Source organism: Nestor notabilis, unplaced genomic scaffold (assembly GCF_000696875.1).
Source record: "Nestor notabilis isolate BGI_N333 unplaced genomic scaffold, ASM69687v1 scaffold1524, whole genome shotgun sequence".
NCBI classification, from domain to species: domain Eukaryota; kingdom Metazoa; phylum Chordata; class Aves; order Psittaciformes; family Psittacidae; genus Nestor; species Nestor notabilis.
This window is the reverse complement of record NW_009926749.1, coordinates 84,225-111,008: the sequence shown is the minus strand read 5'-3', so window position 1 is coordinate 111,008 and position 26,784 is coordinate 84,225. Positions and strand designations below refer to the sequence as shown.

The window sequence follows — 26,784 nt, the reverse complement described above, 5'->3', positions numbered from 1 at the left end:
GTCAGGGTGTTTCAGGTGGAACAGTGTACTTAGCTGATCAGAGGGGAGAAGGTGGACATTCAAGGCAGCCAGGCCTTGATGTCTTCTAGTGTCTCAGAGTAAATTAAGCTCATACAGACTTTTTGTTCTCGCTTACTCTTGGCAGCAAGCAGACTAAGTTGAAACATTCTTGGAGTGTTGATGTTAGTCTTCCGGGTTGCTAATCCTAATCCAGTTCCTTAGTTCCTTGATTAACTTGGTAGGACTTTTTGTTTGGGAACTGCGGGGGAGAAGAGGAGGAAGTGTGAAGAGGAGAAATGCCATGTTTTAGTTCTAGTGCTTTATGCACGTGTGGACGTTCCAGCCAGCTGTGTAAGAAGCAAAGCATGTTACCTCAACTAGCCACATAGTGCTGGGAATTACAGCTATTGTGCAAGCCCTGGAGACTGGCTTATTGCCTGAGTGATTAAGAGACTTGCCGATGAGAAGCAGGAGGAGTGATATTTAGAGAGGGTATGCATGTACAGAGCAGGTTCCACAGCTTGCTTTGCAAAGAAAGTTAGACTTCTTTTAAACAGCAGGCAGGCGTCTGTGAGAAATCTGGGAGCACAGAAGTGTGACAGAAGAGAGCACTAAGCTACTATTTAGCCAGGTTTTCCACTCCTTAGCTGGGTGGAAATCTTGGTGCTTAGAAGCTTACTATTGCAAAATCACAGGGAGGGAAAGGCCCTGACCATGGAACACCATGAAAGGAGCGAGGGCTGGGGTAGGAGGCACACTATGACTAGTCCTATATGAAGCTGCTACTCGGGGGGATGTGGTCCTTGTAAAGTAGCCTTTCTTACCACTCTTCTTTGTTCTTTCCTCTCACTATATGGTGAGACCAGATGGGTGCTGCTTCAAAGAAGAGTTGGACATCTAGAGAAACCATTTCGGATCTCACTGGAGTATGTTGCTCATGGGAACAAGAGCATAGCGGCTATAGATTCCTTTGCGATGAAGAACTGCAGTACAGGTAACGTAGAGTATTTTACTGCTTCTAGCTCGTAGTCTTTTGATGCCGTTTTGGAGAGGAGCATGATTCCTGGTTGTTAGAGAATCTTCTCAGAACTAAACCTTCTTGTCAAATCAGTTGTTTGATTGTGATGGCTTTTGACCATCCCGATAACAAACGTCAGGTTTGTGTTTTTAAACAACGGTAGAAAACATGATTCTAATAAACCTTTCTTTGGCCATGTTCCAAAGCAGTTCTTGCTGAGTAACCCCTAATAGCTCAATGTAGTGCATGGAATTTTGATAATGGGCAACCTTAATGGGGGTTACTTCTTTAAATACAAGCTCCATTATCAATTCAAGTATGTAAATTTAGTGCTTCATGCCACAAGCAGCTGCATTTTAGTTTTGCCAGCTTTATGGAGCTTGTGAATCATACAGAAATCTTTAGGTGGAGTGTCAGTGAAGAATATTATTACTTACAGCACTTAACACATTTTGACCATTTTATTTATTCGGAGTTCTGCTGAGCTGAGATGCGTATCCTTCTTTTCAATCTGTGTAGGACAGGGAAATATGCTGGAGAATATGTGTTATTTTAGTTAGTTATGTTACTCTCCACAAAGGTCTGTTGTATTAAGGAGTTCATTGCACTGTCCACACATAAAGATGATCCCTAAGCTCCAACAAGGAATAGCCTGACATTGTGTTGAAAGCACAAGACATGTCAGACAGGATAAACCTGTCCTGTTGCTGATGTACAGAACACATCTTGGTAGCTCCCTAAGGCTGACAAGAAAGTATTTCAGTTCCTTGGAACAAAAAAGTGAATGAGACAGAAGTCATTCAAATCCACAGTGCTTTGGGAATTCATTGCAACAAATTTTATGGCAGACTGTGGGAGATATTCAGCTCCCATGAAGGTGCAGGAATTCTTCTCTTGGGAGCATTTGAAGGAGAGCCATAAGTGATGGACAGCTGAGTGAAAGGATAATGTTGGCTGAGCGAGCTCATACCAATACTGGGCACCGCTCTGCAGATGACAGATGTCAGTTGCTGAGGCTATTAAGACACATTGTGAGCAAAAGAAGGAACAAATCTCCCATTTTGTCTACAGATTTGTAACAATTGGCTACTCCCCTGCTCACAGGACACAGCATATGAGTAACACCACCAGGGAATAAAACCACTTGTTCTTTTTTCAGTGGGTTGATACCACTGAGCATTTTACACACGGCTGAAGATGTGGTGCTGTGTCATTTTACAAGAACGAAGGTGGTGATGAGCAGCCAAGGGCATCACTTTAGGCTTAGAGGAAATAGGGAAAGCAATAAGATAAGATTAATTTAAATCAAGTTTTTCTGCAGCTATTAGAAGCCTTTGGGCAGCTTAGCTATTTTGATACCTTAATGACATTAAAACACCTACAGCATGGGTGAACTAGGGAAAGAAACATCTGAGAAGCAGTAACAAGCCTTCAGCCTCATTTTTCTAAGGCTTTTGAAGACCATAGACACAATTTAAAAATAAGGCTCCCAGACAGGAAGACAGGCTGCCATTTCCATAGGTGGGTACAGGTTTGGATCTAAATTGAATGCCAACAGGGGCTTGAAGAAGGGAGAAGTTTGAGGTTGGGATTTGCTTTTGAGCATTGGAAAATCCATTTTTTTTGAGTTCTTTAATCCTGGAAAAGGTGAGATTTGTATTGCACTTGAACTGGAAAAAAAAAATCACATACTGATAAAATTCCAAATTCTAAATCTAAAAATTCTAGATTCATATCCCATCTAACTGAAACTTGTTGAGTAGAAACGTAACTCATTTCAATGTCTTAATTGTGCTCCATATTTCCCTTTCTTCATTCAGTTGTGCAGCAGATTAGAAAATCAAAGTGATCTGTCGTTTGGATATCTTCTCATTTCCCAATTCCCATCATATAATCCTGCTTGATAGAAAAAAGGAAAGCTCTTACAGATTGAGAGTTTTCCTTTGGTTTTGGTAGGTTTTGTGGGTTGGGGTTTTTTGTTTGGGGTTCTTTTTTGAGGGGTGGTGAGGGGGTGTTTTTTTTGGTTTCTTTTATGCTCAGGATAGGCCCAAACTGTATTTGGTGCATCTTTATCATTGCTGTAGTTCATCAGCACCGTTCTTGTCATGCAGTCTGTCCTCTGGCTGTAATACTTTAAGGGCTTGTTAGGCCTTGACACTTGTAAGTGCTTTTGGTTTTATTACAGAAAGTTTTCCTAAGCCCTAGGATTAGATTCTGATCAGAAAGCCCCTACAGTCAATAGAAAGGCTGCTTGGAACTCTGTAGGTTTTGGATCAGGATAGTTAACAGGTAGAATTACCCAGCATCCTACAGCCAATTGACTTTCAATTACTGTCTTAAATGTGAAACAGATTGTGTTTGTCAGTGTGTAAAACCTAAACTATTGATTACCTAATTTTCTTCCTTACAACTTCCTATTAAATAAGTGCAGTATCCAAAGCAAGAAGGAATAAAAAAAATAATAATTGCAGAGAAGTAATATATTAATTTAACAATGCAAGTTAAGAATTTGTTCCTTCTGCAAGTGAAGTAATTAGTACAGTGGCATTTTATACTTGAAGGTAATTTCTAGTAATAAAAATAGAGTTCATTTCCTAAGTAATGTATTGACTTATTAATGATATTTAATGGGTTTCCTACTGATTTTTTACTGCAGTCGTAAATGAATTAATTTGCTAACTTATTTCCAAAAGTCTTAATTAAAGTACTTAGTAGTAAGCACAAATAAATGACAAGACATTGTTTAACTTAGCAGTGTTTGATTTACCAGTTTGAAGTAACTTTCAAAGTAAGGGGCATGGAGATCAAATGCTTCTGAAACATGTTAAAGGTTTAATGATGCTCTGAGGCTGCTAAAAGCAGTTATTTCAGACATTCAGCCTGTCCAAGAGGAAGCACTTAGCTTTCAAGTTTTCAACCTCAGTAAGCAACATAAAAAACATATTTATTTTGGAGAGGAAGAAAAGGCGTAGTGTTAAGTTAATGATTCTGTCTACTCAGCAACAGTGTTTTTTAGTAGCTACTGAAAGTACTTAGAAACAGCCTTTAGAGCTGGTAAGTAGTTAGTTCTGTAATGATCTCCTGGTTATACATATGCAGATTCCTGGAAGTTGAAGTTAAGGTTGTACTAAAAGCAAAATCCTTGATCCAAAGCAGAGGACTTCTCAAGAAAGGAAAAATTTTGAAGACTTGAAGGTGATTTTACTGGAAAAAGATAGTGAGGGGAGAGTAAGAATATGGACTTGCAACATATATGAAGAAATATGAGCAACTGTCAGGTAAAGTTTTTCATGATTCCATTTGATAAAACATCTAGCAACAGATTTATGAATCAACTGCAGGAAATCAATAAGGGCTTTCTCCAAACAGGATTACTTACGTATGTGAATCATTACTGAAATCATGTTTTTGTGTATTCAGACAAAACCCAAATATATATCATTTCAGTTTTCCCACATAGGCTCACTTGCCGTAGTTTATCTTATAAATTAATTTGCTGACAGGATGTTGTGGTTAGCTGAACTTAACAAAATACCAGTGAGACCCTTTTCAAAATGAATTCCTCATGCTTCCTAGTGGAAAATTGCCTGGAAAAGTTAACATCTTTGGTACCGAGAGCAGAAGTAATGCCAGTGTATTCGACAGAAACATAGAAGAGCCCAGGCTGGAAGGGAGCTCGGATGGTCTGCTCCAGCCTTTTGTGGGATAGGGAGCCTAAGTGAGATTATCTGGCACCCTGACCCTCTGCATCTTGAAAACCTCCAGTGATGGGGACTCTGCCACGTCCCTGGGGAGGTTGTTCTAGTGATGGTTCTCACAGGTTTCTATTTGAAGTCCCACATGACACAAAGCTAATTTAGATGTTAATAATTATTAATTCATAAAGAATTTTGTGTAAATTTTAAGTAAGTTTCACTTGTGTAAAACTGCAAGATGCTTCCAGAAGATTTATGAAGCAACTAACTTAATGGTGGCGATATTTTTTAATTATTCATTATTTGCGTAGTTGTAATTATGGGATATTGGAGAGAAGATATATCCCTTCAGTGGAACCAGCAATGTCATCTTACATGGTCTGGAGATCCATCACTGCCCAGAAATTCAGGGGAGCAGGTGAACACAACAGTATTGTGCTTTGTTCTAAAACTGAAAAATGGACAGGATTAACAAAAAAAAATTAGTCTTAAATTTCAGCAGTAGTTGTCTCTATTTGAGGTTTAGGACCAACATTTATCATGATACTTACCTGGCCTATCCAGGTCAATTCTGTGTATAGGAAGTCAGAAAATTTCCTTTGACATTACTGCCATGGTTAAAGAGCTTATTAAGCCAGAGGATAGATCCAGAGTTAATTGAAGTCAGTGGGTGTTATTCAGTATATTTGAATTAAATCCTGAGTATCCTTCATTTGAAGAAAATAAATATATAAATTAGGCAGATTGGCTGCATTTTCCTTGGAGTGGCCTGTGCTGTTTATTCAGTTCCACTGAGCTGGTTTTGCTGTGGAGTTAATTTCACTAAGTAGGCATTTGGAAAAGCCTTACTCTCTTAAGAATATTTGCCTCCAAATTCTTTGTCAACCACTTTCCTCCCCATTCACCTCTGCTCCTCCATGAGGTATGACTGATTACTCTAATTTCAGGTTGTGTGCCAAAAAACCATCCCTAACTGGTAGTGTTTTAATTCTCTAGGTATCTTGTGTTGGAAAAAAAAAGCTGCTTTACAGATGAGTGTGGTGGCTGTAGGGAAGCTAAATCATTTTAAGATAATTCCAAAGTGAAAATTAGTTCACTTGTGGTTTGTGCCCATTTAAGTAGAATAAATTTAATGCGCTTGTTATGGGGCTTATCTTTGTTTTCATTTTTCATTTCATCTTTTTCAAATTAAGTTATAGTAACGCTAGGAATAAAAAATTAAGCAAATTTAGTCTTAATATTGCTTCTAGAAAAGGCACAGTAACTCAATTAGTGGTAGAGTAGCTTCTTACAGTAATGAATTAGTGATTATGCACTTCTGTTGCTGACTGTGAGCACCTACTTCTTGTGGAGCCAAATTTAGATAGTGATGGTTATGTTAAATAATCTATTTAGAACATTAGTGTACTCACTAAAGGCAGGGGGAAAACAAACCCAAATATCTAGAGCACTTGGTTTTCATAGGTCTATCATGTATGTTGGTGAGTGGGACCTAGATTCTGTTGTTTTATTTAGTAATCAACTGATGATGTATGTGGGGGTTTTAAGATATGAGGAGGGGAGTTACAGAGAAATCTTTTAGATGGTGGAATAATGCTTATAAACTGGTCTTTGATGACTTCATACAGAAGGTGGAAAGGCTGGATGGAATCTGCCACAGCAGGACCCAGTGTGGGTGTTTCTTAAACAATCTTACCAGAGTGGGCAGGTTTGTCTAATTTAAAAAAAGGTTAGATGATTTGGGTTAAGAAACAGCATTAAGAAATCTCAGCCTTGAAAATCCAAAGCTTTAATAACCAAAAGGGACGGGTCTGCTGAAAGGAGGTACTGGAAACTGTTGAGACACTGGAAATCCCTCAGTTCCCCTGCAAATGCTGGCAGTTGTGGGTCTTAAGTACTTTTTAACACCTTGAAGAATTGGCCCATACATTATCTTTTTAATGTTTTATATGATTTTTATCCTGACCTTCTCCCTTAATTAAGGCTTATTTCAACAGGGGAACCATTGATTCAGTGAAAGAAAATGAACTCTGTAATCTGCTTTCCCCAAATTGAACTTATTTTTATTACTATTAATTGCTGCCACTTAGTTCTTGTGATGTTTTAACTGCTTGGATTTATTGAAACAATCATAGCATTCACTATTACCACTTGAGAAATGGGGAGGACAATGATGATTTACGAATGACCCAGTGATTTTAAACCAGTATTACTCCAGATTCAAAGATTTATGCAAGCTGATTCCATTGTGTAAGTAGATGACAGTCTTATCTCTCCCTTTTTCTTACTGTAATAAACCCCTACATTTCAAAAGACTGCTGGCCTGTAACAAAGGGTGTGCAAAACCTTGATTTTGCTTTGAGTTTTGTTTTATATAGATCCATGAAGGTCCATGTTAACTGTAGGAAAGGTTTTTGATTTAAACAGAACTGATGTTTGAAGATGTTAAGACCTCACTGTGCAACTTGATTCATGTTTGTGAAGAATGACAGTGGTCTTTGAGAAGAGGTGAGAGGCAGCGGGGAAGCTTGGAAAGTCAGAACAGAAGAGGGAGATGATCAAGCAAAAAGGGTAGGAATCAGACTGCACGAGCAAAGGGATAAATGAGAGAGGGAGAGATGAAGAAAGGAGAGATGGTGATAAACCAGTAACACTGGAAACAAATGACAGGATATCAGACAGGAATAATTGGACAAGATAGTGAAAATTATTAAAGTGCTTGACCAGTTGAAAAAGGATTGGAATAAACATTTAGAATCCAATTAATTAACTAGAGCAGTCGAACTTAAATCAGATAGCCACTCAGCCACCAAGACTGAACTATCTAGAGGGATAATCTGTTGAACTGGCAAAGACACCAAGTAGGACTGAGTGCAATTCAGTGAATTGTGAAAACTGAGTGAAATGCAGAAGGATTGATAATTAACATCTAAACTTATCAAATGCAAAGGTAAATACATGGGATGTTCAGGTGGAATCTAGTCCCTTTTTTTGGCACTACCCAGCAGAGCCTGAGGGGCATTGATGAGCAAGGTAGTTTATTGTTGTTTTGAAGAACAAGAACAAAATGATGGGACAAGGAGGAAAGAAAATTTTCCTGTGTGTGCTTCCAGGTTGTAGAAGGAGAAATCATGTCAGAAGCAAGAACCTTGGTTTTTTTAAAGCCTTCAAAAGTGTCATACATACCAACACTGGATTCTGAGGTACCACTGCTCTTCAGTGGTGCAACGCATACAAGATTGAGGACAGGTAGAACTCCTCTTTCTTTACCACAGTAGTGGTAAAGTTCTTTAGATTTTGGCTCAGGACACTTCTACACCTCAGGGCTTATCTTGTGCAGTATCCAAGTTCAGCTTGTTCTCTGTGTCTAGAGGTCTCATTGCACATCTGCCCCAGTCTTGCTGTAAGACCCAGTCCAGCTCTTCACTTTACTTGTGGCAGACTTTACTCTTTCTGCCTCAGGGAGCTCTGCTTGCTTTGTCACGCTGTTCTGTTTGTGCATGGCCTCCTGCAGCTTTGTTTAGCAAACCAATCACTGCAGCAAACCCCAGGCATTGTGTAATAATTCTGCACTGTGTCTACTATGGAGAGGTGTGGTACATGAGGCCAGCAGTGATGGACACAGTGAAGTAGATGCTCTGCAATAGAACAACAGAAACCAAAAAGCCTCGACCTTGTAATTCCAAATCATATCCATAATACATAAATAAAAATACCATAAACCCGATGCACTGATTTTTCCCTGAAAAATTTAAGAACCTGTAACAGGGGACCAAAGTTTTTTGAGAAGGAGTGCATGCCCTTTCAACAAATGAGGCTGCTTTTATGCTGTATTTGGAAACTCACAACCAGTAGCTGCACATCAGAATCTTCAGTCAGGATCATTAAACCTGTATGTGGAGATACTTATACTTTGAAGTCATGAGAAACATGGGGAAAGAGAGGAACTTTGTAAAGCTGCCAAGGGACTTAGGAGCACAAATTAATGGGTACCATGCTCCTTAGTCCCCCAGGAGTTTTCAAAAATGCCGTCATTACGGAATTGCACTGAGGATGTGAGGATGAGAAAGGGCAGACTGCACCATGCTTCCTCGGAGGCAGTTTTACAGAGTACCTCCATAAATGAGCCATACAGTGCTTTTATGAATTGAGCCTTTGAAAGCCCTGCTAGTAACGCATATTGATCCCGAAGTCACACACGGATGACAAGATATTAAATTACAGTCAGGTTTTATTACATGAAAGACATTTTAAGAATACCTTTTCCCCCCAGTTCTTTAAATGATTGCCAGCTGAAGTGCTGAAGTTTTGTACCACTGGGAGATTGCAGGCACTTAAATGAGTCAGCTGGATTCTGGGTCCAGTCCCAGATTGAAATGTGTTGTTCATGGGACATGATTGATGGAGCATCAGCAGATTTGTAAGCAAAATAAGAGGTTTGAAAATATTTTTCAGATCTACAAGGAAATATAATTCAGTCAACTCTCACAGAGAGATTTATCATGGTCCAAAAATAGCATCAGTGCTGGATTTCTCATTTGATGTAAATAGAGATAAACAAAGCAATTATTTTGATATGTAAAAACTTTGAGGGTTCAGAGGCAATCTGTCTGTTTCTGTGAGATGATGGGTTGTGGCATCCTGGAATCTAAGATGTTTTGATTGATTTGCGTGAGCCACAATCTAGAGTAAATGATTCTGTGGAGACTACAGCAGTGAATATTCCATGCACTTAAGACTAATTTATGTACTGGATTTTTAAGATGTCATTTAGAGCTGTAAGCAACAACTGCATAAAACCAGCATCATGTTACACAGTAACAAAAAACCTGTTGATATGAAAAGGATGAAATCTCAGGTTTTCTGTAATATTATCAGACTATAGAAAGTCAATGTTGACTGTATAAGCATCTCATGGCATAGCAGTGTATGTACATGTGGTTATGAACATATGTTAATGAAACCATAACAAAAAAAGGCAATCAGTCCAAGATCATAAACACTATGTGTAAAGTTTGGGCAATGGTATTAACTCATCAGGCACTTTTATTGTACACATCAGTAACAAAACAGCAGTAGAGTGACTCACCTGTCTAAAACAATTGCTGAGTGGCTTGGACAGCAAAGTAGTGGAAGTATTTACTGCATGCAAGCTATTTCCCGAAGTAGAGGAAGTGAGTAACACTGAAGTTACTTGAGTGGAGCTTCTGCTAGTAAAAGTTGTAAAGCACATTGCACGTTATCCCATTAATTGTTGGAGCTTCAACTACTTGTATCAGCTGAAGATCTGCCCCTGTATATTTATCAAAGCTTTAGAAAAAGGAGCCAAACAAGACAAATCACTGATTTGGATTTCACTTTATGTCATTGCTGGGCTCTTCAGAGCCAAGAGAAGAGTTCGGTTTAAGTTAGAGCTGTTCTTTCATTGTAGGTAAAGGAGGCTGGAGCTGATGCTTAGTGTTTGCATGATACATGCTACTATAAAGGTACATTGATTTTTTTTTTTATTTTTTTTTAAAATTGGATTGCAAAGTACACTTTGTGCAAACTACGCTTTGTACAAAATATATTTTCTAAAAATATAACTTAAAACTGATTAAGAAAAATGAGAAATTAAAATAAGCTTTCTTATTGTTGTGTTGGGAAAAAAGTTCTACTCCAGGAGATGTTTGACCTGGTCATCTCTGCACAGAGTGCTTTGCAGTGATCTTCCTTGCTTATGGTGGTGGTGTTCTGATTTCATTTTTGGAGGATCTCCAACTTCCTCTGCTCCCAAGTGAAATCAGGCAATTTCTCTCATTTGGACAAGCCTATTCCCTAAAGGGAAAGCCCTTTAGTCGTAAAACATTCCTCCCTATCTAATCTCATCATGAAACCTTTAGGGCAATTATTACTCCATTGTAAGTTTAGATTGTAGCAAATAGGCTTCATTTGAATTGTTGATTTGTGGGATGCAGGCTAATTAGTGACTTCATGTGGCTCCCCTTAAATGATAATAAATGGGCTTCTATTTGCTGCTTCTGTTCCTAGCAGTTCCAGACATCAGCAGTGTCTGTAATACCTTTCTCAAGTATAATAATAGCAGTTAGAGCATTTTCTGGTTCATATTATTTTTTTTTTGACTTTTCAAGTAAACAGTGCATTTCTTTCATGGACAATTAAGGTAATTGCTGAAATGAAACTGAAGTGTCATGACCAGGCAGGATGCCACCAAATGGAAGTTAGTCAAGCAAAATAACTCCTCCTGTCCTGCAAGCCCACAGTGACACTGTTCTGTAAATACTACAGAGTTTATTACTGCTTCACTTGCTAATATTGGTATACCATCTCAGAGCAGTCCTCACAGAGGAGTCTGGTCTGTGCTGTGCACTAGTACAGGCAGAGGAGAAAGAAATTAGATAGTGAATTCCTTACCACAAGGCAAGGAGCAACAGATGAATTAAGATGAGCAAAGCCCTTTGGCTGGGCCATAGTGAGTGAGCATTAGATCAGCTGACATGTGGGGTGGAATTGGTTGGGAGGAAATGAGAACAATTTTAAGGAGCCCTTTCATCAATCCTAGAAACAAGAGAGAAGTAGTGAGTGAACAGAATGAGGCCGTTTGTGGCAGCAGCAATAACCAGTGGGTTACTGGTGCATGTGTGACAAGCCTAAGTTGAGGGATTTGACTGATTAAACAGGAAAGCATAGGCTTGCTGTCAGCTTTGAGTTTTTAGTTAATGCTGGGCATTGCCAAAGCTGAGACCATCTTGGTATAGGTGAGTGCTCTCTCTGGGGACCCCTCTTCAGGAAATTGCACTCATTTTAAAAGTTACTCAGGCAGAGAGCTTGGTCAGGGCAGAGCTGCTGTGTTTGCCTAAGGAGTCTTGCTGTACTGGCATGGGTTTCGCTAAGTGCCAAGTGATCATAAAGAGCGCTTAGGAAAGGCATTAGATGAAATGAAGACAATTTCTTTTCCAGTTTACAAAGCCTTTCTCCTTATTTCTTTGTCTTAGTAGTGTATAGGAGACTTCTTTTTTTGACACATCTATATTCTGATGATGCTGATTGCTTTTCTTAGCGTTTGAGCAAAGGCCAGAAAACACTTTAAGTGGATAGGAGACAAACTCCAACTTGCAAAGCTAATTCCCAAGCAGTTCAGCACAATTCTCAGTCTAGACCTCAACTGAACTGTCAGGGAATAAAATCTGTATAATAAGCCAGTCATCTAATTCACGACATCACGGGATTCAATCTCCCTAGGCAAGATTTAGTTCAGACATTCATGTGGCTTTGTTGTATGAAGTTAGACAAGGTGGTATTCATCTCTCATGACTTCAGCTATCTGAAAGTTAGGCATCATGTCAAAGCTAGTCTCTGAGGTCCCTTTCTAGTCAACAGAGAGAAAAAGAGGCACTTCAGAGAGCAATTAATTCCACCTTTAACATCATAGCATCATCAGAGTGTCAGAACGAGGACAATGCTTTGCTTGAAGAATTGTAGACTGGAATTTCTAATGGAACTATCCTTTTAAAGCCAGTGGGTGCTTTAATATCTGTATTCAGTAAAGTCTGCTCAGCAATTCCTCACTTTCAAATGAATAGTGTCAGGCAAGGAAGCTTTAACAGACGGGTTCTCTATTGAACATCCTCCATGCTCACTGGTTAGCATGCTAGATAAATCATTTTATAGTAATTATTTTGCAGGAGTTTATTCAGTCTGTTGGGATAAACCCTGGAAAAAAAAAATTAACTGGCTGTTGAGTGCAAGATTAATTTACAATACCAGCATTATCGAAACAAGCTTCGTTCCTGCAGCTTGGGCAGGATGCTTCCAGTCAAACCTAGAAGCCTCTCTGCACTAAAACTAAAACCACCTGCTGGCTCTTGGAAACCTGTATACATTATATACCAGAAATTAGCCTAAAGTTTTTACCCTCTGTAGATATATTACGAGTGGGTCTAGAAAAGAAGATATATTTCTGGAGAAAAAACCCTAGTTCTCTCACACAGAACATTCAGATACAGGAGTGGTTTGTCAAAAGTAAAGTGGTTGTTGGTAGAAGCAGAGCTACAACCAAGAGCCTTCTAATGGAGCCAAGTAGATCATACTGCTTCTCTGCATCCTCACAAAATCACTTTTATGTAAAAGCTTTGATTTTGTTGTTGTTATTGTTGACCACATTCCTTTATGGGAGACCTCAATGAAGGCTTTTTGAAAAATCTGCTTAAATTGAGTTGCATTTAGACACTGAATCCCATGCTGCTTTCCAAGCAGTGGTAATAGAAGATCTGCATTATTTTTCTCAGTTACTTCCTTAGCAGGAGGTGCAATTCCCTCTCTTGCATTATCTTGTTTATTACCCTTCTGAATGACTCTGTCACTTCTATTTAAGCAGAAGCGGTAACTCAATCCTTTAATAAAGCCTTAAACAACATTGCTTCTAAATGAGGTTAAGATCTATATTATATGCAGCATTTGTCTTGAACCTTAGTTAATCCTACTTCTGCAAGGCTATCTGGTTACGTTCAGGAGTTAGTAATTTCAAATCCAGTTCCTGGACATCATTGAGTTCTAGCCTAAATTTCAACTGAGAAGACTTCTTAAGCATGATATGCCATTAAGAGTCACGTCAGGGAATTGCCATTCCATTATGTTGGCATAATCACTGTTTCTTCTTTACCAGGAAAACTTAAAGCAGTTGTTTTTTCTGAACAGAAAACTGTATCAGGTGGGTTTTGGGGGGTTAAATGTACGTTGTGTTTTAATAATTTTAAATACTGTTTTGTCAAAAAGCTGCTATGATTTCCTGTACATAAACACACCCTTTTATCTCCATCTTTGATTTAAAGAAGGTCCCTCTTGTGTAGTTCTAAATTGAGACAGAATTTCCTCTGGACTTGAGCATACTCACAGGTGCTTTTTTCCATTCTTCTTGTTTTAGAAGCAGACTTGAGCTGAGTATCTCAGATAAAGACCAAGCTGTGTTCACAAGTTTTAGCACAGCTGCAGAGGTAATGGGAGTTAGAAGTCTGATGTTCCACAGCATGTCCTATATCCTCTTTAAAATAGAGAAAGGGAAATACTCCCTCTTCCATAAATTGCTTTGCATGGAATAGTAAGAATATTATCATGTATCAGAATTATCGTTATTAGAATGACAGTTTTTAAAAGGGACTAGAGCACAGCCACTGAGTTGCTCCCCTGCCTTGTAGCACCACTGTATTGTGGCTTTGCTCCTCCAGTCTTCAGGCAGGTCACAACAGCCTGTAGATGTGTTCACACAGCCCAGAGAGTAGCTGCCACTTGAAAATGAGAGAGGCTGACAGAAAATCCTGGAGTAGGTAAGAACTGTTGTTCTGGTCTCACTTGACTGACTTTGCCTGAAATAAATAAGAGAGTACTTGCACATGCTTCTTCACCAGATGACTGGGAGGAAAAGTGGTCCTGAACAGATGAAGGCAATAACCTCTTCTGCCAATTCAGCCAGGGAAGGATGTCGACCTGCAACCAAAGGGACTTATCTGTGCCACAGCTATGAATAACTCCAGAATCTCATTACAGTCCAGTTTAACTCATTCGTGTTGACACCTGTGAGATGAAGTGTTGTTGCTAAGGCTAGAGCCTCGTATTGCCTGGGATTTGAGGAAGGGAATACCTTCACCTTGTGAATTTGCGACTGTGTAGTTGAAAGTACTTGGGGTCTGTTGGCTCAGAGTGACATCCGTTGAAAAGCATGAGAGGGAGACTTTGCCTTGTTTGCAGTAGTTAGGCAAACTACTTAAAAGAGATCTGAGGGCCTCTCTGTGGCATTTCTTGCTGCAGTTTCTTCAAGCAGCAGATCTGAATTGCACTGAGTGTCAGCAGAACTCAGAGACGGATGTTTCTTGAAAGCACCTTTTTGGAGAAATAAATCACATGTCTGAAGCATCTCTCCGCCTTCAGATGCGTGCCTGTGAAAAAGAACTTGGGTCCAGACTTGGTGCTGGTAGATTTCTGTTGCTATTTTCCGCTACAATGAAAAGCAATTTCTACTTGAGTTCTGGAAATCTGAATAGTTATAATAGTATCAAGTACTCCAGTGACAAAGTCTGGAAGTAATTTTGGTCAGAAATTGAAAGTTTCTATTCATAATCTCATCCTAAACCTGCAATAGATACTCAAGAGCTTCGCCTGTGGAAAATTTAATAACTTACACAGCATCAAAAATGTTTGACACCATGTATACATCGCTGAGTGAAGTTCGTGATATATAATGTTGCATGTGAGTTAGTATCTAATTTACTGCATTAATCAGTGAATGCCATATCAGTTTGTGGATTGCATGCAGATCAGTTTAATCTGTCATCTTAATTGTCAGTGAAATTTTTAATGTTGAGTTTACATTAACTGTTTTTCATGCTGCTTCTCACTGAGGAAGCAGTAGCAGCGTAATACCTCGATAGTGCTCATGTGAAGCTATGCAGACTTCATGGTGGTTTTTCACTGCTCTCCAAATCTGAGGTTCCCACAGTTAAACTTGTGTTTTGCTAGTATTTGCATGTTCTAATACATGCCAAGTACAGAGAATGCTGTCAGTCTTGTCAGTGATAACATGGTAAAAAGTTGTCTCTTTGGTGCACTGTCTTGAGTGAGTGGATTTCAGGGGACAGGACCAAGCTGAAATGACCCAGGGCTTCCTCAGGCCAGTGTTGCATTAGCATCTGGTAATGACTCAAGCGATTCTGTCGTCCTCTGCGCTTCACATTTAGTGATGCACTCAGTATAGCCTTTCACTTGAGAGCTTCTGTGTGTACACAGGGATAAGCAGCATCTCCATTTTTATTCTAGGTTTGTTTAAAGTGCAACTTAGTGGGACAAAGCTATTGAAAATTCACATCAAGCTTGGCAAGGAAGTGTTTTAACAACAACGATAACAAAAAAATTCAGGAAGGGAGGAAAGTAAATTTTATTATCTTGTCTCTGGACTTCAGGGGTTTTATTTGAAACTATGTTAAAAGGCATAAAGGAAGGATGAAATATCTGAAAAGAAATAAATTTTGAACAACAGCAAGTTTCTTGGAGCTTACCAGTATTTTATTTCAGGTCAAATAGAATCTTTTGCTGAGCAAACATTTTTCTTTGCAGGGGACATTTTCATTTTAGATAGCTCTTAAAAATAAGTTGTCTTTTTTCTGTGCAAACAAAAATATGCTATTCACACAGTGCTAGCTTTAAACAATAGCAAGGCCACATTTTCCCCACAAGCTATTAGTTCTCTCTGTCACCAGAAGTGAGATGAAAAGTTGAAGAAGCGAACAGACTTGTCCAAGGTCACAGTGTAAGAGCCAATTTGGAAATCCTGGCCATCAGATTCCTGATTTGACAGTCATCATTTAAGAAGGTATTTGCTAGCAATTCAAGGCCTTTGCACACGAAGTGCTGGTTTTAAGTATCTCAAAAATGATGTTGGGCTGCTGTGTTTCGGCTGTTTGTGCTCGGTCCCTGATTATTTCATGTTTTCTTCCTTTTGTTGGGTATTGGGAAAAGTCAGGTTATTATTTCTGAGAATACCCTGGATGAGCTGTCCTATTGTTCTGCTGAAAACCTTGCAGTGGTGTTGCCCATAAAGACCTGCCGTGGACGCAGAGGCCTCTGAGTTTCTGACTACTTTACCACTTGTGGGACAGCAGATCATTGATTTTATCCAGAGTAGATGCTAGGGCAAGGCGCTTTTATCATCTCTGTGATGCATCATTGACAGACTGTTTAAAATTATATTGCTCACTAAAAAGCAGCAGTAATTACCTGTGGGATGGGAAGGAAGGGCTTGGTCAAAGTAGAGTTGAGAGCCTTTACTGTAACTACCGCCACATAAAAGTCCTATGGTGATGATCAAGAAATCCTGGAAAAGGAGGCAAGGTGTTTTTCCTGGTTTAAGTACAGGTTCCAGTGCAGTTGATTTTGTTGATAATATTCTACTAAACTTTCTGAAACAGGCTGAGAGAGCTGGGCTTGTTAAGCCTGGATAAAATAAGGCTCCTTAAGGGGAGACCTTAGAGCAGCTTCCAGTGCCTAAAGGCACTGACTCCAGAAATCTGGAGAGGGGCTTTTGACAAGGGCCTGTAGGGACAGGACAAGGGAGAATGGCTTTAACCTGATAGGGGGAAGATGGAGACAAGACATTAGGAAGAAGTTCTTCCCTGTGAGGGTGCTGAGGCGCTGGCACAGGGTGCCCAGAGAAGCTGTGGCTGCCCCATCCCTGGCAGTGTTCAAGGCCAGGTTGGACACAGGGGCTTGGAGCAACCTGCTCTAGTGGGAGGTGTCCCTGCCCGTGGCAGGGGTTGGAGCTGGATGAGCTTTAAGGTCCCTTCCAAGCCAAACCAGTCTGGGATTCTATGGTAGATTCCCTATGCACTGTGGGCTACATTCCAGGCTTTGAGGTACTTCAGTGATGTGTGTAGCTGGCCAGCGACAATTATTACACCTGGTGAACTGTATCCACATCCCATTAAATTAAAGCCCTGGCAGGGCTGGAAGTCAGGAATTTCAGCTATTCTCTTTGTAAAACAGATACGGCAGGTAGCTAACACCTCTGCGCTCTGTGTAACTCAAGTATAGCACAGAGAGGGCCGCGTGCTGCTTACGGTGAATGGAATTACAAATGCAGAGCAACCAGCGGATCGCAGTAAAAACCAGGCAGAGTTTGTGCTCCCCAAGATGGCTGCTGCTCTGAGGGAAGACTTGGTGAAAGGCATACGAAAATCGATGTTAATCATTATTTGGTCTTTTGAGTTGGTACTTCAAGACCAAATGTAGGCACAGGTAAGCATAAAGTACCTTTTAAGTCTCCCCTAGTCTGTTTTTATGGCCAAAGGAAAGTTTGGTGGTTCTTTTTCATTACTCAGTGTGTTTGTGCAGTTTGTGCTGCCGAGTGAGTCCTGTCCAGTACAGCTTGTTAACAGGAACCCTCCCCTAAACTGATGGGGTTTTTCCAACATCGCCTTTGAAACTGCACCACAATCCAGTAGATACTTGGTGGAGACCATACAGAATGTCATTATTTCTTGCAATTGGTTTATTTTTCTCAGTTCCATATATGCCTAATTGCTTTGATTCCAATCCAGACAGGATACTACGCATGTATGGCTAGGTTGAGTTCTGTATGTCATTTCCATGTGCTCTGCTCCTCCTTCTGGAACTTCCTATAAGTATTCATGGGTAGAATACTACCCTGGTTGCCACAAAACCAGACTAACCCCATTTACTTTGCAGTGGGGCTAGCACACCCTGTTTCATGTTCTCTTTTTATTACTTGTTTTGTACCCAAATGTTTGTTTGCTGGGTCTCGATGAAGAATGAGCAGTAAGCTGTGTGTCCTCCTACTTCTGTATTTTGTATAATGAATTGTTTTGCAGTTATAAAGGATTTACTTATAAAGGATTTGTCTGTCAGGAAGAGGTACATTTGCACTGAATAAATAGATCTATCTAGAGTCAACAAGGTGTTACGCTTTGCTGAAATCCGTGCAGCTGGGAGAAGCACTCTGCATAATAACAGCAGTAGCAGATTTGTGAGAATTTAATACTATGGCTGAGGATAGGTGAGAGATTAATTAAAGGCCTACTGAATCAGTTAGCAAAATGGAGGGAAAAGGGGTTGGAAGAACCTTGAAGGGGAGCTTGCACTCAACAGGAAGCCTATTTGCAAAGTGGATATAAAGGACTATTTTGTGGTGGCATACGTATTATGGCGCCGAATTTGAAGATACGAACTGTAAAAGAAGTGATGTGAGTTCTGAGTAGTTGTGTAAAATCTTCTGAGAGTTTGCAGAGTGTACTCACCAAAGGGTAAAGATCTTAAAGAAAACCTAAAGTCAGAGAGAGAGACATAAGGCATGTTCTGTCTCCTTGATCTGTCTTTACACGTACCAGCTGTTTTGTTAAGATTCTTATCACAGTAATCACTAACTTAAAAGCCATTTTAATATTATTTAACATTTGCCTAGCTATTCTGCTGTCGCTAGCAACCTGCAGGCATCTTATCCTCAGGGCGGGGTGGTTCTGAGTAATGATACTGGTCAACTCCTAGAATTCTCTCTGTGCCTCAGTATATGTTTGGGAGAGAGATCTTGCATGGTAAGTGGTAACTAAAGTGTCTTCTAGCATGCCACAAGACAGTAGAGAGACTGTCTGAAACCTGGGTAGCTTTCTTGGAATTGTGTTGTCATCCCTTCTTGTGTTTTTTCCCTGTATCTTCAGTACATACCTTGTATGCACTGTGTTTATTCACTGACATCTGGTTTTATTCTGTGTTTCCAGTTCATAAGTCTTTCACATGTTCAAGGGTTATCAGAGATCCTCTGCAGAGACACGTACTGCAGAAAGGAGTCTTTCTGCAGGCTGTTTTTGATGTTGAGGGCCATTGACCTACAGCAGCTTTGCTCCTGGGATGATTTCAATCAAGTGTAGCCTTGAAGCACAGCCTGATGTACAAGAGCAAAGATACACTACTTCTCCACCCCTTTGGACTGGCTTCAGAAACTGAGATGTAGGCATTTTCAGTCCATTCATCTGGAAGAGTCTCCAGTGAGTCATAGCATCCACCAACATACTGATGTTCAGGGATGTGTGGAGGTAAGGTAACACTGCAGTGGTTCCTTTTGCTTTCCTCAAACTGAAAGCTGGGTAGGCACCATCCACATTAAGTTCCTTCCAGTGGCAAACCTGTTACGTGTCACCAGTACTATTGCTCTCCCCTGCAGCAAGTGCTCATGGGCAGTTTCATTTTGCTTATGTTTTGAGTTTTCGAGGTATTGTTGCTCAGTTTCCTAACAAAGTGGAAACTGTCTCCTTGACAACAATTTGTTGCTCTTGCACAACTGCAGTTATGCAGAGGTTGGCACAGTGGAGAGGGGCACAGCATGAAACTTCCTTCCCCAACAAGCTGCTGCTTCTGCCTGGAACAGCTATTGTTCTTGACTGTGGGCCCACTGCTTTGCACAGTAAAGCACTTGGCTGTGATGCGAGGATGCATTACTGCACCCACTGAAAGGGACCACCACATTCACATGCTCATGATTGTGCTGATTTGTGATATTCTGCCCACCTCCTCCAGTAACTGACCTGCAGTAAGGACATAAACCTTCATTTAATACTGCTGACAGCAAAAGGAGAGATACTGCCTTGAACAGCTATAGAAGCAGAATTGCATTTTAGAAATGAAAAATACGATTCCCATCTAAAATGATGGTTGAATACAATTAAGGGTCATACCTCTATTTGTGTTTTTCATGAGAAAGCATAGAAATATACCTCTGTTGACTGGCTTGGCAGAGCTAAAAGTGCATGATTGAGACATTACTGAGATGCTACTTCTGTAGGGTTCAGAGAGAGGTTATGTCTGACCTGGGTGGAATCAGCTCTTGATGAGCCAAGCAGACTTCTCCAGTCTCTCCTTTCTGTGGCTTTGTTTTTAGATCTGGGCAACTTAAGTCCAGCTGGTAGAGGTTGCAACAGAAGGGAGTTAGTCTGGTTTGGGCAATTTACAGTCTCATTTAAGTAACTGAAATTGGTTGAGGTGTCCTCAGTTTCCTTGTTTTTAAAATATTGTTAGTGGGGGTTTATTGGTTGTGGCACGTTTTGGTTTTGCTTGGAACTGGGAAACTTGAACAGGCAAATTTGAAACTTCCCTTACTAATTGAAATTGGATATGAACCAAGCCTTCTAAGAAGCAAAATGTGGAAAATTACAAGTATTCCCTATTTAATCAGCTCTTTGTTATACCCGAGAGACACGCATGAAGTTTGGAAGCACTATTTTCATGTCCTTTCTACAGTAGCCTTGTTTTATTTCATATTCAGTTCCATGTCTGATGTTGAGAGTGGCCCTGTGTTAAATCTACTCCTGTTGTCTATAGATAAGCTTAGAGATCTTAACCACCTCATGATTCTGACAGCATCCATCGTATGTGGCAAGCAGCATTCATCTTCCAGTGAGCTAGCAGTCAGTCTGGCCAGTGTTCCCCGTGGGTAAGAGCTGATCTCCAAGTCCATGATAGGGACGACAGAGCTAATAATAAAAGCTGGAGCTTTTTATTTTCCCTCTGCAAGGTTTGTGTTTTGAAGATTTCACAGAAAATCACAGAAAAGGGGTTTTTGATCTTAACGAGTTGCTTACTGTTGCAAATATAGTGATCATTGCTTTTAGGAGAAGTATGAAAGGTGGAGGTGGGGAGAAGGTCTTTTGTTGGGTTCTTTTAATCTCACGAAGCTGCAGTGGTACCTGAGAGAAAAGGGAATCAAATTCAGTCTGATACTGAAACAAGAGCAGCAAAGAGCAACCAAAAGAAATGAGATTTGGGATTTTAACAGAATTCCTCTATCCCATTGTATTGTGCTAAGCCAGAATGTTCATAACTGGGGATGGACACCTCAAAGATCTGCTGTGTGAGATGAAATTGAAGTCCAAAGACTATGCATATGTAGTGTTTCACAGGTATTCGGGCGTAAGTACGTTTCATCTCTTTTGGCCTTTCTCAATTTTCTAGATACCACAGAACGTGTAGATTTCACTGCATGCTGGAAACTCCCACTTCTTTTGTAGAACTCACTGCTGCTGTTTACTTGCGTAGTGTTAATTTTTGGATGTGTCGTTGGAGCTGCAAATTCATTAGTAAGCAAATAACAGGAAAAAATATGTATGTTACCATGAGCCATAGCAAAAACCCAAAAAAGCATTTAGATTTTGTGCAAGATTAATAGGGAAAAACATTATCGTGTCATTTATTGCGCCCAGCAATTATTTGCTGTCTCAGGAGCCATGAATATAAACATTAGATCCTCAGTCAACTTTCCTAATTGAAAAATGAGAAAGTGTGAAATACGGCTAACTTTTTTATTCCACATTCTTACTTCATTGTAGTTTTAAGGGGACTAGTTGTTGCTGTAAATTCATTAAAGCTACATCACACCAACATTGATGTTGGGAAGTTATTCAGTCGAAAGGTAGGACAGGTAAGTAGACCTGGTCTGAAGGGTTTTGAGGAGAGGGCCTGGCTCGTCTGAATGCTTCATGGCTCTGGAAGAAGTTCATGTTGCTGAAACATGGCAGTGAACAAGGGCTGGCTCCTCAGGTGTGCTGTGAAGCTTTCTTCAGTGTCAGCAATCATACTGGCATTAGGCAAGGCTGAAGGAGCAGGTGTTTTCAAAGTTGTATGCTGAGCATAGCATCCCTACTTTGAAACAGCAGCAGCAGAGAGGCAGAGCACGTTAGAACTGAGCTTGGCTGAATTACCAACAAGAGTGAGTTGCAAACCAGTGAGTTTCCGGTTGAGTTTCCTGCCTAACATTTTATCTTTGTCTGAATTCACATCTTTTCAGATTTTGTGGGTTTATGACAATGTTTATGTGTTGAAACCTCTTTAGTCAATATTTCCAAGCCAGAATTGTTTTGAAATTTTTTAAGTAAATTGGGCATTTTTATTTTAGGTTTAGATACATTTTGAAATGCTTTCTGTGAAATGAAAATCCTGTTTCTACATGACTCTAATGAGCAAGATTTCTGGTCTTCGAGTAGCTCACTGTGGGAATGCTGCATCCCTAAGTATTCAGGGTAGGGGGGATGCTTCCTCAATGGGAAGTCACTTACAATCCTCTGTCCTGCCTTCATCAAATGCATGACCCTGTTCATTTTATACCATAAATTATTCAATCTGTACTGTGAAGACAGAGAAAATAACTTCCTTACAGGTTTTTTTCATGGCTGTGTTATCATAACATCTTAGTTCCTTACAAATGTTAATGAAATGAACATCTTAGAGCTCTTGTGAGGAGTTTTATGGATAGGAAGTGAAATAAGACTAAAGCCAATTTATCTAACTGAAAAAAAATGGGCAAGTTTTCAGGCATATACAAACATGGGCTGCTTCTTCTGCCTGATACAGGCAGTCTAATAAAAAGAGATCACTTCCTCTTACAAATGGGGCTTCACTTACGTCCTTAGGCAATGACAGCAACAGTAACAACGCTGTTGCAAAGATTAAAGTCAGAAATTATGAAGGGTTGAGTAATTTTGGCTGCCTGGTGTGAAAAACCTGGAGTCCTATCTTTATTCAAAGCGTTTTTGGAGGACATTCTGTTTTCCAAGTCTCTTTCTCACTGGTCTCATTTGCAGCTGCGACCACTTGGCTTCTCTGCAGATCTGAATATGGGTGTCCTGGGGTGGGTGCCTGGAAAATAAGGGCAGTGTAGCTCGCTGTGCAAGTTTTGACTTATGTGATCTGCCCTATATTACATTGGAGTTCGGTAGCCATTTGCCAAGGATGGCTTCAGTTCCCTTAAGCATGAACTCATCTTTTTCTTCTTTCACTTTCCTACCTCTTTTATTTCATACCTTCCAACTTCACTAATGGTGAAAGCAGGGCTATGAATGACTCATAGCACTGGAAAATGGTCTTTGTCCTGGAGTAGAGCTGTCGTCGGCACCGAGTGAGCCGTCAGCCTTCAAACCTCTGCACTGCTCTCAGACTGGAGGGATGGAGATGCTGAATGAGGAAATGATGTGCCTGGGAGAAAAATCAATAATCGGAAACTCCCCAGAATTCCCACTATCTTTTTCTAGCTAGACAGCAGCTTTTCTGAGTTTCACACAAGCTTTAAATCTTCCCAAATACTCTCTTGTTAAATATCTGAGTCAAAGCTTTAAACCAAAGGAGGAGCAGAAGAAAGTTAATGACAAATGCTTGTGACAGATAAGCATTGTCAATAAGGTTGCACAATCCCTGGCTTTTGGTGGAGGAACATTAGGTTAGCAGTGCTAGCCCATTAGAAAATAGTTTTAAGAGCTGTAATTAAATAGTAGGAAATTTTCTCTTTTTTGAGAGGTAGCACACATGGTGAGGTATAAGCGTGGTGGGTTTTCATGGACAGATATTTCTTAACTGCATACATGCAATTAAAAATGGAAGGTTTCACCTTGTGTGCATACAGGGTCTTGCCCCAAGAACTGGAGTCAGTTCAGCTGCATCCAACCAGGTTCCTCAGGGATAGCCTAGAGCTTATTGGTAAAACATGCTCGAGGTGGCACATTCATCCCAGGTCTTTGCAATTACTGTTCACCTTTTATTGCAGAATACAAATGACAGGGTTTTTGAACAACAACCAAATACTGTCCTATTAAGCTCTCTATTTTAATGTGTGCTGAGTGGAAAGGCTTTACTTGACTGTGTTGGTCCCAAGAGCTTTCGGTAGCATTATAAATTACGGCCTGAGAAGTCAAATGTAACATGTGAAGGTATAATTACGTTCAGCTTGACTAGTCCTGCATGATAATTAGCAGTGTAGCCAGGGTGCAAGATAAGGGATATCTTCGTGAATGCCTATAAAAATTTCAGTCTTCCATCCCACCTGGCCAAGCGTGGTGGCACTAAGTCAAAGGTTCCCATTTTGTGGTGATCAAACATCACAATCTTTCTGGCCACGTTCCTCAGAGAAAGATTCACCAGAGCTTGCCAGCTCCTCTCAAGGGAAAGGGCAGGAAAGAGGTAACCCAAGACAGAGAGAAACTGCTGAGAAGTGAAATACATCCCTTGTGGCTCCACAGTCTGTGCAATAAGTTGTTTATTCTGCAGTAGGGTAAGCCACATGATTTTCCCCTTTCCATACTGCTATATGGAAACTAAGTCCAAAAGCATGGGCAGTAAAGAGCCCAGACTGTCATTTGTGTCCAGAGTCTGATACTGGATTTAAACACTGCCAAGGCTGGGCTGTGTTCAGAAGCAGAACCTGTGAGGTACAAAGTCAGCACTTGTTCCCCAAGGAGTTGTTTGTTTCTCCTTTCAGTTTAGAGCTTGAAATGCCATTTGTTTAATGTTGCTGTTTAAATAATGATTTATAAGACTCCAAGCCAGCCGTGGTACAGCTTAATGACTGCTATAATTTATGGATGCCACTGGCTACGTAAACACTGCTGTAAATATAAAGGATGTCTCCCACAAATTTTACTTTGATACTTATTTGATACCATTCATTTTCCTTTCCTTACACATCTTCTGTGTGTGAGTAGAGGCCACTTCACTCAGCAATCCAGGTCATTCTGGCTCACCTTGCCAAGAGCAATTTGGGCTGGGAAATGAAAAGATCAGATGTCTATTTTTGTTACAAAATATTTTAATTAAAAATTAAGTTTCCTTGAGCTTGGATGCAAACAGCTGCATCAAGTGGCCCATTAAAAGGGTCATTTGTATTTGGGCACTTTTTTGCTATCTATTTGTTTTACTAGTTAATCATCTCCTTTATCCAATTCATTTTGCCTTTGTGCACATGGTAAGCAAGCAAATGGGAGACAGGAATGAATCATGTACTGTCACAGAGCCCAGCTCTTCCCCGGGCTGCAGCTTTGCTATTTGTGTTCTCCATCCTATACAAGGAGCATGTATATATGGGTCTAATGCAAATCTGAGCTAATTCAAGCCCCGTCTCCACAGAGATGAATGAGCATGCAAATCTGCTGCTTTGTTTTGGAGGAAAAGCTCCTGGACTTTTAAATACTACAGTCAGTTGACTTCAGGAGATTTGTGCTCCTGGGCTGCAACAAAGACACCTGGGAAGACAGTAGGTGCTCTTGAATGCCTTGGTTCCATTATAATTAGCAATAATGCAGTCATGTGCTTGGAAAACTGACTGCCTTTACAAGATTAAGGTTATAATGAATTGAGTAAACAGAGCAACTCCATTGTCTACAATAACCCCTCCTCTGAATCTCTGCATATCTTATCCCAGCAGCTGCTGGGATAAAACACAGACGTTGCTGAAATTGCAGATAAACAGAGCAGGTCATGAGAGCTGGTAATAAATGTGGGGTTCAACACCATCTGTGGGGTAATTCAGAGCAACAGAAGTACTTCCCAATTTGAGCAGGACTTAAAGGTATTTTTTTCAAGAGTGTCATGATGTTACTAACCTAATAAAAGCACCCTGGGATGTGTCTCTTAACTTTTCTTTAGGTGGTACTTCCAGCAGCACGGTGCTGTACAGGTTCATTGCATACCCTAGGAGAAGGGAACACCTCCCGAGTTACCAGAGTTGCTCCTGACAGCTCGCTAGCATCCACTTGCACACTGGCCTGAGCCTGCTGCATCCAGCTTGTGACATGCAAAGAGCTTTGTATGTGACATAGGGAAGGCTTTCAGCAGTGTCTCTGGGAGTGCATTTTTACAAAGAGCACAGCAAAGCCAAGGAAGATATCCTCTCATTGCCTTAAACCCTTGCCAGGGGGCCTGCAGAAATTGTCTGCAACCAGCTCTGAGTTACTTGGTCTATTTTTCCTCCAAAGCTCTCCTCTGTAGTCATGCCTTGACCCTGCCTGAAATACAAGGGCACTGTGCAGCCTTTATGCAGCAAACCAGAATTGCTCTGAGGCAATCAAAGACACTGAGCTGACAGTCACACAGAGCACCCTTTTCAGGAGCTGGGGTCCTTTATTAAAAAGGTTTGGCATGTATTCCCCCCACTCCTGAATTGATCTGCACTGTAAAATAAGCTTGCAGAGAAATAGTGGTTGTTTTCCTACATGCTTCATTAATTTTTACTTTTGGCAGGCAATATAAATAAAAGTATCAAGTGCACATCTAATTGAATTGCCAGTGATTCCCAACTCCCTGTAGTACCAGAGAACATGATGTAGCTGTGCTGTTCAGCAAGCACAGATGAGTTAGGCAAACAATGGCTCACTCTGCCCAGAGGCTTTGGTTTAATCTCGAGCATTTACCCAGCTAATATGAGACAGGGCAGGAGTTGCTGCAGTGGGGAATTCACAACACAGACCTCTTTGAACTTCTGGGTTTCCCTTCTAGGAGTAGTGACTGGAAGCAGATCTTTCTGCAGAAAGTCAGGAAGGTTTTGGTGAATTGCATCTACACCCAGATTTTTGTGGAAGAAGCTCTGCCTCTTCTTGAGTTTAGCCTCCTCCATATGTAGTGGCTATAGGATGTTGTTGAGCTACTTACTGCCTCCTTCAAAAAAAAAAAAAAAAGGCCTTGTTCTTAGTATCTCGGCCACTGGGGGGATGAGAGAATTCATAGGATCACAGGCTGGTTTTGGTTGGGAGGGGCCTT

General features: G+C 40.4%; 1 protein-coding gene across 1 annotated transcript in view; it reads left to right on the top strand.

Moving 5' to 3' along the window:
* ALK (anaplastic lymphoma receptor tyrosine kinase) overlaps positions 1-26,784 on the top strand; it is a gene marked incomplete at its 5' end in the record, with an annotated part of 208,584 nt that overhangs the window by 104,893 nt on the left and 76,907 nt on the right. The window contains one exon of the mRNA XM_010013707.1: positions 867-994. Coding sequence (XP_010012009.1) covers positions 867-994 — 128 coding nt within the window. The remainder of the gene's footprint in view (positions 1-866; positions 995-26,784) is intronic.